An 11,669-nucleotide genomic window follows, 5' to 3' on the forward strand; every position below is an offset into this window, starting at 1 on the left:
TGAGTTCTATTGATTGCACTGTGGTCTGAGAGACAGTTTGTTATAATTTCTGTTCTTGTACATTTGCTGAGGAGTGCTTTACTTCCAATTATGTGGTCAATTTTGGAATAAGTGCGATGTGGTGCTGAGAAGAATGTATATTCTGTTGATTTGGGGTGGAGAGTTCTGTAGATGTCTATTAGGTCTGCTTGGTGCAGAGTTGAGTTCAATTCCTGGATATCCTTGTTAACTTTCTGTCTTGTTGATCTGTCTAATGTTGACAGTGGGGTGTTAAAGTCTCCTGTTATTATTGTATGGGAGTCTAAGTCTCTTTGTAAGTCTCTAAGGACTTGCTTTATGAATCTGGGTGCTCCTGTGTTGGATGCATATATATTTAGGATAGTTAGCTTTTCCTGTTGAATTGATCCCTTTTCCATTATGTAATGGACTTCTTTATCTCCTTTGATCTTTGTTGGTTTAAAGTCTATTTTATCAGAGACTAGGATTGGAACCCCTGCTTTTTTTTGTTTTCCATTTGCTTGGTAGATCTTCCTCCATCCCTTTATTTTGAGCCTATGTGTGTCTCTGCATGTGAGATGGGTCTCCTGAATACAGCAAACTGATGAGTCTTGACTCTTTATCCAATTTGCCAGTCTGTGTCTTTTAATTGGAACATTTAGTCCTTTTACATTTAAGGTTAATATTGTTATGTGTGAACTTGATCCTGTCATTATAATATTAGCTGGTTATTTTGCTTGCTAGTTGATGCAGTTTCTTCCTAGCATTGATGGACTTTACATTTTGACATGTTTTTGCAATGGCTGGTACCTGTTGTTCCTTTCCATGTTTAGTGCTTCCTTCAGGATCTCTTGTAGGTCAGGCCTGGTGGTAACAAAATCTCTCCTTCACTTATGGAACTTAGTTTGGTTGGATATGAAATTCTGGGTTGAAAATTCTTTTCCTTAAGAATGTTGATTATTGACCCCCACTCTCTTCTGGCTTGGAGAGTTTATGCTGAGAGATCTGCTGTTAGTCTAATGGACTTCCCTTTGTGTGTAACCTGACCTTTCTCTCTGCTGCTGTTAACATTTTTTTCCTTCATTTCAACTTTGGTGAATCTGACAATTACGTGTCTTGGAGTTGCTGTTTTTGAGGAGTATCTTTGTGGAGTTCTCTGTATTTCCTGAATTTGGATGTTGGCCTGCCTTACTAGGTTGGAGAAGTTCTCCTGGATGATATCCTCCTTGGCTCCAGTTTCCCTGACACTTTCAGGCACACCAATCAGACGTAGTTTTGTTCTTTTCACATAATCCCATACTTCTTGGAGGCTTTGTTCATTTCTTTTTACTCTTTTTTCTCCACACTTCTCTTCTCGCTTCATTTCATTCATTTGATCTTCAATCACTGATACTCTTTCTTCCAGTTGATCGAGTCAGTTACTGAAGCTTGTGCATTTGTTTTGAAATTGAACAAATTGAAATACACAATTTCTCGTATTAGGGTTTTCATCTCTATCAGTTCTTTTAAGGCCTTCTCTGCATTGACTATTCTAGTTATTCTTTCATCCATTCTTTTTTCAAGGTTTTTAGTTTCTTTGCGCTGGTTACATAGTTCCTCCTTTAGCTCTGAGAAGTTTGATCGACTGAAGCCTTCTTCTCTTAGCTTGTCAAAGTCATTCTCCGTCCAGCTTTGTTCTGTTGCTGGTGATGAGCTGCGTTCCTTTGGAGGGGGAGATGCACTCTGATTTTTTGAATTTCCAGCTTTTCTGCAGTGCTTTTTCCCCATCTTTGTGGTTTTATCTGCCTTTGGTCTTTGATGATGGTGACATACTGATAGGGTTTTGGTGTGGGTGTTCTTTCTGTTTGTTAGTTTTCCTTCTAACAGTCAGGACCCTCAGCTATAGGTCTGTTGGAGATTGCTTGAGGTCCACTCCAGACCCTGTTTGCCTGGGTATCAGCAGCGGAGGCTGCAGAAGACAGAATATTGCTGAACAGCGAGTGTTGCTGTCTGATTTTTGCTCTGGAAGCTTTGTTTCGGGGGTGTACCCCACCGTGTGAGGTGTGAGGTGTCAGTCTGCCCCTAGTGGGGGATGTCTCCTAGTTAGGCTACTCAGGGGTCAGGGACCCACTTGAGCAGGCAGTCTGTCTGTTCTCAGATCTCCACCTCCATGCTGGGAGATCCACTGCTCTTTTCAAAGCTGTCAGACAGGGGCATTTACCTCTGCCTAGGTTTCTGTGCTTTTTGTTTAGCTATACCCTGTCCCCAGAGGAGGAGTCTACAGAGGCAGGCTGGCCTCCTTGAGCTGGGGTGGGCTCCACCCAATTTGAGCTTGCTGGTGGCTTTGTTTACCCACTTAAGCCTCAGCAATGGTGGGCGCCCCTCCCCCAGCCTCACTGCTGCCTTGCAGTTAGATCTCAGACTGCTGTGCTAGCAATGAGGGAGGCTCTGTGGGCATGGGACCCTCCAGGCCAGGTGTGGGATATAATCTCCTGGTGTGCCATTTGCTAAGACCCGTGGTAAAGAACAGTATTAGGGTGGGAGTTAACCGATTTTCCAGGTGTTGTGTGTCTCAGTTTCCCTTGGCTAGGAAAAGGGATTCCCTTCCCCCTTGCGCTCGCCCTGCTTCAGCTCTCGCTGGTCGGGCTGCACCAGCTGACCAGCACCGATTGTCCAGCACTCACCAGTGAGATGAACCCGGTACCTCAGTTGAAAATTCAGAAATCACCCATCTTCTGTGTCACTCATGCTGGGAGCTGGAGGCTGAAGCTGTTCCTATTCGGCTATCTTGGGCGTGCCCCCCCAAATAAAATCTATTGTTATGAGTATCCTCAGCTTCTTTTCTTGGGTAGGCTCACTTACACTACCCATTAAAATAGATGAGGTAATTGAACAAGGGAGTAAGTGCTAAAGTCACTGAAATTTGGAAAAGATGTCCTCTAAATTGTTTAAATTGGCTAGCAGTTATTTATTAAACCTAGTCTCCCATAGTCAGCCTTTGTTTTGGTAACATGCTATTCCTGTTCCAAATAATCTCATTCTTATATTCCCTTAAGGCTATTTCACTCATTCATTCACCAAGTGTTATTCAATACTATGAGGGACAACACCACTTTCTACCTTACTTAGAAAAATACAAGGCTTGTTTGTGACTGTGGTTTAAAAGTGCTAATAATTACGGATTGTGATTTAAAATTCAGCAGGAGATTTGAGAAAGATATTTTAGTCTTAGCTCTCATATTAAGCAGAAGTGAGTTTTGGATAAATATCTTTTATCTCTTGATTTAGGTTTAATAAAATAAAGCATGCTATTAGATTTTCATACTACTCAGAGGAGGAAATTTTAAAGAATTTCTGCTTGAAATTTACCACTTCTAAAATATATGTGTATGTTCATGGCAGGGGAGTTAGTTTTAGCAGTGAAATCCCATAATGAGTGAATTATGCATCACTGAAGCTTCATTACTTTCCGTGTAAGAATCCACAGAGTGGGTGAGCCTTGGTTTGGAAGTGCATCAGGTAAGGTTTTGGACTCTACTGTTGATCCTAATTCTGGGAGTAGAGGATCCACAGACTAGATGTTCCTCAAGGACAAACACTTCATTTCATTTACTTTTGCTTTTAAAACCCAACAGAACCTATGATGCCTGAGGCATGTATAGGTTCTCTCTAATTGTTGAATGCATTACTACATGAGTTAGTTCTCAAACCTAAAATTTTGTGATCCCATAAATAGCAAATTCAGAAGAAAAATTATTGAAAACGACATCTTTATATTTTCTTAACAACTTGTTATCTGCAATAAATTGGTGAAATTTCTAGCATGTGCTCTCAATTCTTTCTGGGTCGTTTTTCTACTCTTAATTGACACTTCAAATCTATAAAACTAATTTCTGATTCTTGCAAGAAATTGCTTCCCTTTTGGTTCCTGACAGTCTGCATGTAATCGGTTTTCTCATCCATTGTTATTCCTACCTTGGCAACTTTGACTGCAGACCCATAACCAGTCGAAAATCCACAGCCAATGAGGCAGACTTTCTCCAGGGGCGAAGCTGCATCAATTTTGGCCACTGCATTCTCATCCACCACCGTGTACTGGGAGAAGGTGCTGGTGCCAACGAAGTGGTGAATGGGCTTCCCCCTGCAGGTGAACCTCCTGGTGCCATCCTGCATGGTCCCCCGAGGATTGCTTAGACTGGGCAGTGCAATACACAGACACATGAAGGCATGAGACAGGAGCATAACTAATGTGCAAACTCAAAGTCTGTGCAAAGAAAACATCAGAAACTTACTCGTTTTTCAAGCAGCAGTTGCCTTCTGGGTTTTTACAAACTCTGCATTTTCCACACTGAGGAGTAAAGAGCGGGATGACTTTATCACCTGGAGAGGAATAAAACAAATTCTTCTTAAATTTCTATGGAGAAATTAATACAGCAATACCTTAAAGCTCACATGTATAGATTAGAATCATGTGTCTGAATAGTTTCTAAGAAATAGGGTCTAATTCCCACAACTATGTCATTTGTCATTGCCTACCAAGGCCTTGTTTTTTAGTTTGGGTTTACAAGTGCCTGAAGAATCCTAAAGAGAAAATGCAAGTTTGGGAAACAAGGTGGATTAACAAAATTCCATCCAATGTATTAATAAACTTTTACGCAGTGCACTAATTTATCCTGGAGGCTTTGCAAATATAATTTATGTAGTCCTTGTCTAATTAAATCTTAATTATATAATCTTACTGTAATTATAAATATAAATTTTAGTTGAAATTCATCTATTTTAGTCCCAGTACATGTTGGGAAGATCTGGTATTTTGTAAGAGTTTGATTTACAATAAAATGAGATTTTAAAGTAGGTCTTGACTTGTCAAAGTGACTAGGTTTATGTTTATTATAAAATGAATTTTAAAAAAAATCTTAGTTCTTTTTTGAGGAAAATGAACAAAAATAGGACAAAGAAGAATTATAGAAATTCATCTGAAAATTTCAACCCTCCACAATAAGTTAGGCACTTTCTTTTAGGATAAGAATTGACTTCCAAATGTTTTTAGCTGATAATTTGTGAATTATCCTTTTTTACTGTTATGGTGTGGGGAGGAGGGGTGAGAAATAGGCAGTCATTTTGTTATTAATTTATTTCTGAGTAAAGGAAATAGTAAGAGCTGAAACTCAAATTGGACAGTTTATTTTATTATTTTCTGTTCACAGTCTAAATTTGTATTTGGTAAGGGGTCAGGTCTAATCTATTGGCTAAAGTGATTCTTTAGAGTTAAAGATAATTTTTATTTTTAATCACCTATGCTATCTATTTCACAAGACCAAGAAAAATGATTGGTGCATAATATTTTATAGGTAAAGTTTATACAAAAATGATGGTATGGAAATGTCCTACTTATTCATCCTTTACCTCTGAAATACTTATATTAATACATAAGATTAGGGTAAAATAAGTATTGAAGATAAAATAATTAGTAATCTGTAACCAGTCACATTTAAGCATGGCTGAAGGTAATAAAGCAGACATTGTTGATGGTGGATGGCTCCTGCTATGTTTCTTTGGTTTCCTTTCGCCTAGTCAGTTTCATTGATTCCATGCTCAGGAATAGAGACCATGTTGGAAGAGGAAATTGGTGAAGGGGCTGCATAGGTCACCTAAGAAAAGGTCATATTTATTCAGCCACAGCCATGTAGCCTCCATTTGGTGAACTCAGCACAGAACAATGTCCATACTTATATTTGTTTCCCTCCTCCCATTTCTAGTTTTTGGACCCTTACAGAAGACAGTGTTCAGCAACACTAACAAGGAAGTTACTAGATTATGAATTCCACATTGGTAGGCACTGTCTTTTTTGATCCTCATATATCTCCAGGCTCTAACCTAGTGACTGGCATCTAGTAGATAGTCAGTGCACAATGGTTGAAGGTTAGAATACATGCATGCCTGAAGTCATACCTGCTTAAGTCAGGCAAGCAGAGAGGGAAGGAGGAAACTCCTGAAGTCCCTGCTGACCTGTGACCTTGTGCAAGCCCTTTTGTCTTTCATTGCCTCGGTTTCCTCATCCAGGCTGACTAATCTTGTGATGGTGAACCAAGGCATGTTCCCTGAGTGTGAATCCTGTACCTGGTTTGACTGTAGTCACCCCTTCTCCAACACTCTCCACGATGCCGGCTGCCTCGTGGCCTAAAATCGCAGGAAGAGGGGTCACCAGGTTGCCACTAACCACGTGGTCATCTGAACGACAGATTCCTACAGCCACCATCTACAGAATAAAGAGAAGATGTTTAGATTCGGAAAAGATCATGACTGTCAGATGGACTTAATACACCCAATTTTCTAAAATTATTATTCTAAAATATTTTCAAGGGTTTTGCTGATAATCCCTACTATTCCCAAATATGAAAGATTCAGTTTATCTCCAAGGTTATCCAGCCTAAAACCTTCCTCTATCTTTCTCCCTTGAATTTAACAATTTAGAATGATCTGTGAAATAATTGATCCTAAAATATTTGTCTTGTATAATATAGAAAATGCATAGTTAAAAGAAAAGAAGTAGAAATTGCCAATTAAATTTGCAAAATTTGCAAACCAAGAAAATATCTAACACAAATTGATTGTGAAGTCTTGATATATATCCCTTTGCATTTTCTTCTGTACAAACCTATAAATTTTTTTGTATTTTACTGGAATTATACTTCATGTACTGTTTGCTCACTTTAAAAAAATTTAACAATTTATATTTCTACTTTCCTTGATAACAAATGTAATTTTATTTTCTGGATAATTATTAAAAAAATCTCTTAGTGGATTTTGGATGTTTCTGTTTTTAATATTTTCTGAATTTTTTAAACTTAAAATTAAATACAAATGGAAAAAAATATTTCACCTTAATGCGAACTTCATGAGCCTTAGGAGGTGCAACCTCCACCTCCTCAATGGAAAAGGGTTTCTTTACCTCCCATAGCACAGCTGCTTTGCATTTGATTACCTAGAAAATCAAACAGAGAGATGGTACCAGTGTTTTCCCACTCTTGAAGTCAGAAATTGTGTCTTTTCATCTTTGTACATGCAACATTGAGCCCCATGTCTGGCACCTAATAAGTGTTGCATAGAAATGAAGTTCTCTGGTTTATAAAGAGAGTGAGAGTATCTTTTTAAAAAGCAATAACATAAGGAAAGAAAAACAGTTAAGTACAATAAGGCACTTAGATAAAATGGAATATCTTCATTTAGGCTATTCTTTTTTTTTTTCTCCAAAGATGTTTAATCCTGATTATTTTCTGATACTGTCCTGAAAACACCTGTTTACCCACAACTATTGGCTGGTACATGTTGTAAGTCACCTTTACTTTGCTGACAGAGTCAGTGTCTGTCCAAAATACACTGCTTTCTTGCTCAATTTTCTGCTTAGGCCAAAAGGATCTGACTCCATAAGAACAGTTATACATTTACCTTCCTGCTTAGGATGATGTCTCTTTCTTTTTCTATTTGCCTGTTGCCCTCTTTTAATTTTCTCTCTTCACTTCTGTGTGTAACTTGTCTCAACACCCATTTGAAACTTAGCTTTAGCAGCCTGTTTTGTCATCTACTTTATGTGCGGAGACTCCTTCCAGCTTAGATTTGAGCCCAAAATTACAGAGGTTAGAGTTGGTGGTATGTATGTATGTGTGTGTGTGTGTGCATTCAGACCACACATATATATTTAAAAACTGGAGAAACTGTGTATTTGAGTTTCTAGCTAGCAAGCTTATCCACAGATGTCCTTAAAAATAAAAGCTGAGCACATATTTCCAGTGCTTAGCAGTGTACTGTAAAACCCATCTTTGTTGTGGTAAAGCATGTACAATGCACAAATCTCTTTCTATATAGAATCAACATAATTGCAAATATAATAAAAATTGAAATTTCATCTTCTGCCAATTCATTTTCATTATTCATTTGTCAAATCCTTCAACTTTGCAGGATTTTCAATGTGGTCCATGCCAAAATAAACATCAGAATACTTGGAAATAAAGTTCTAATAGTAGGAGTTCCTGATTGTCAGGTGCCTGTGATGTGACAGGTGCATTGTGGCTTGTGCTGAGTGAGTTACATGCATTATTTTTATTTCAAAAATTTATTTATTTTAATTTCAATAGTTTTTGGTATGCAAGTGGTTTTCGATTACATGGATAAGTTCTTTAGTGGTGATTTCTGAGATTTGCTGCACCTGTCACCCGAGCAGCGTACACTATACCCAATGTGTAGCCTTTTTTTTTTTTTTTTTTTTTTTTTTTTTTTTTTTTTGAGACAGAGTCTTGCTCTGTCGCCCGGGCTGGAGTGCAGTGGCTGGATCTCAGCTCACTGCAAGCTCCACCTCCCGGGTTTAGGCCATTCTCCTGCCTCAGCCTCCAGAGTAGCTGGGACTACAGGCGCCCGCCACCTCGCCCGGCTAGTTTTTTGTATTTTTAGTAGAGATGGGGCTTCACCGTGTTAGCCAGGATGGTCTCGATCTCCTGACCTCGTGATCCGCCCGTCTCGGCCTCCCAAAGTGCTGGGATTACAGGCTTGAGCCACCGCGCCCGGCCCAATGTGTAGTCTTTTATCCCTAACCAAAGTCCACTATATCATTCTTAGGCCTTTGCTTCCTCATAGCTTAGCTCCCACTTATAAGTAAGACCATATGGTACTTGGTTTTCCATTCCTGAGTTACTTCACTTAAAGTAATGGCCTCCAGCTTCATCCAAGTGGCTGCAAAGGCCATTATTTTGTTCCATTTTATGGCTGAGTAGTATCTCATGGTGTACACATATCACATTCTCTTTATCCACTCGTTAGTTGATGGGCATTTAGGATGGTGCCATATTTTTGCAATTGCAAATTGTGCTGTTATAAACAACATGTATTACTTTTAAACCTAAAAAGGATGCTACCAGGACAGTACCATTGAATTATTGGTCTTACTACATCTGAAATAATTGAAGATCAACTGACTCAGTGATTGAATAATTTTCCTGAAGTCTCAAAGCTGGTTGTCCAGAGAATAAAGATCAGGCCGGGCGCGGTTGCTCACACCTTTAATCCCAGCACTTTGGCAGGCTGAGGTGGGTGGATCACCTGAAGTCAGGAGTTGGAGACCAGACTGACCAACATGGTGAAATCTCGTCTTACTAAAAATGCTAAAATTAGCCAAGCATGGCGGGGTGCGCCTGTAATCCCAGCTACTTGAGAGGCTGAGGCAGAAGAAATCACTTGAACCCGGGAGGGAGAGGTTGCAATGAGCTGAAATCACCCCTCTGCACTCCAGCCTGGGCAATAGAAAGATATTCCGTCTCCAAACAAAGAAACAAAAAAATTAATCTAGCCTCACATTTTCAGTACTCCGTGATAGTAAATATCAAAAGTTAAATAGCAACAATAATAATAGTGGCTAATATTTATTGACTTATTTTTATTTACCAGGTACTATTCTAAGTGTTTTTCACTATTAATTTATTGAATTCTCACAACTACCTTATGAAATAGACATTAGTACTGTCACAATTTAGGATTTGAAGAAGATAAAATGCAGGACATGTAAACATAAATGCAATGCTGTCAAAAAGCTAAGTTATTGATGTTGCACTCAAGAGGGGAGGATTATCTATTTCATCAGTTATAATTTTTATTAATATGATTGGTTTATACTTTTGCTCTATGAACTCATTATTTCTTTTAAGTCGAGTTTGGTAAATGGTAAATTTAAATTTTCTTTTTTCTAATTATTTTCTATGAGGAATGTAAATATTAATCAACAATGAATGAAAATAAAGCAAAGTGAAGTGGTGTGAGAACAGTACCAATGGGCCACTCATGTGATTTCCAACCAGTCTTATTGATATGAGCCTGTTTTGTCGCACAGCATAGAGATAAGCCTCAGAATCTTTAAACTGAATTATCATAGTGAGATATTTTACTGTGTGATGCACTCCTAACACAACAAATGGCTGGAAATAGTTACACAGGTTTTTTTTTAATTAGGCAATTAAAAATACCAGTTGATTATATTGAATGATGACATGCATTTCTGTGCACCTGTAAACACATTGAAAAAATATATATGAATTTATAGAAGAAAAAAACAAATATTTGTGTTCTGAGTGCTAATAAGTGATTCAAATTGTATTATTATTTTTCTGTAAGATCATATTGACTTTTATATAGGGGAGACACTGTTCCATAAGATTTCTGTGGAAATTGCCTGAATTGTGTCATAACGGGCCCCCTTTAAATGGAATTGGCATGTGATGTCTTGCTTAACCTTGATGATTCTAATGCTGTGAGATCAATGAGTATTTTGTAAGATATTTTATAGTAAGGTTAAAAGGATATTTCAAAATTTTCTGAATCAAATTCCTCTCATAAAAGTTATGTCAGACTTAACTTTCTTGTGTTCACAAAGAATATGAATACAAATAATAACACATTTAAATTATGGTTTCTTAATATAAAGATAACTTCTGATTAAAGACTTTTCTAACTTTAGATTTACAAATCAGTCATGATTAGCTTGGAATAAACTATCACTTCACTGCAAATTTATTTAATGTAGGAAATAAAGACTTATTGGATATAGATTCTATATATTCTTTTTGAAGGTGTTTAGGAATAGCTTATTTCCACTGTAGTTCAGTATACATTATATGTTATAGCATATATTGCATATCATATTTCAGTATATCATTTCTAATTTAGATATGAATTTTAAATTATTCATCAGATACTGTATTCCTTTATTTGCTATATTAAAGAGAATATATTACCAACAGTAATATATTTTTTGCTTACTTTTCCTGCCGTGCTCATGTTGATTCTGTCTTCTTTGCAGAACAGGAGACTGGTGAGTACTTGTGGATCTCTTCTCTGCTTGAGTGCACAAAGCAGGTATATTGCGCAAGTATTTATTTTGTTTGCTCGTATAACACCTAATTCCAACACCACACGTGATCTAGGTTTTTAAGCCACACCCATCATATTCTTCTCAGACTATCAAATCATAAAGAAATGGGCACTGAACCAGCACTCAAAACCTTGACTTTTCCAATTTCAGATAAGATTTTGCTTTCATTCGGTTAAATATTAAGTTAAAATGATAAATTTTAATTCCTTTCTCTCTTCCTTACTCTCTTCCTGGTCAAATTCCTGCTTCTTTTCTCTCAAACTCACTTAATTAATTACCATACAAAGGTCTGACCAGATCTAGGAGGAACTCCCTTCAGGACAGGATGATAGATGGTTCCTCGCAGGCGATTAAGGGAAAAAGACACAATGGGTATCAAACTTGCGAGTTGTTTGTGCTCAGCCAAAGCTTAAAGTACTCACAGTATCAGAAAGGAGGCTTCTATACCAATTCTAAGTTAATATGGACTGCATGAGGTCTTATTAATAGCAAAGAATAATTGAAATCCCAAAGAATAATTGAAATTCCCTTAAAACAGATCATTCAGAGATCTGTTTTCCCTTTGGGCTCATTCAGAGTTCTGTTTTCCCTTTGTCTGCACTAAGCTGCAGTTTTGAATCCACATGGTGCAGTTAGGAAGGAGGAGGAGGAGGGAAACGGGATAAACAAAGTGGAGCATAGAGAGCTAGGAGCCAGAGGAGTGTGTTTGATACAGCACTCTCGTCTCTTTATAGCAGAAAATCAGACACCCCATCAGTCACAGCAAAGGGGCTCACTG

At 37.8% G+C, this 11,669-nt stretch overlaps 1 protein-coding gene across 2 annotated transcripts in view; it reads right to left on the reverse strand.

Moving 5' to 3' along the window:
* The window catches only part of ADH1C (alcohol dehydrogenase 1C (class I), gamma polypeptide), a 37,348-nt gene extending 26,191 nt beyond the window's left edge, over window positions 1-11,157 (reverse strand). Inside the window, exons 1-5 of one of the 2 annotated variants that reach the window (XM_017852370.1) lie at window positions 10,780-11,157; window positions 6,860-6,961; window positions 6,097-6,235; window positions 4,269-4,356; window positions 3,952-4,171 (exon numbers count right to left, since the gene is read on the reverse strand). In XM_017852370.1, coding sequence (XP_017707859.1) covers window positions 3,952-4,171; window positions 4,269-4,356; window positions 6,097-6,235; window positions 6,860-6,961; window positions 10,780-10,797 — 567 coding nt within the window. In that variant the 5' untranslated portion in view covers window positions 10,798-11,157. The remainder of the gene's footprint in view (window positions 1-3,951; window positions 4,172-4,268; window positions 4,357-6,096; window positions 6,236-6,859; window positions 6,962-10,779) is intronic. The other variant, XM_017852371.1, reaches the window with a different exon arrangement.
* Between the last annotated feature and the right edge of the window lie 512 nt (window positions 11,158-11,669).

The sequence above is a fragment of the Rhinopithecus bieti genome, unplaced genomic scaffold (genome assembly GCF_001698545.2).
Source record: "Rhinopithecus bieti isolate Rb0 unplaced genomic scaffold, ASM169854v2 scaffold_34317, whole genome shotgun sequence".
Classification (NCBI taxonomy): Eukaryota; Metazoa; Chordata; class Mammalia; order Primates; family Cercopithecidae; genus Rhinopithecus; species Rhinopithecus bieti.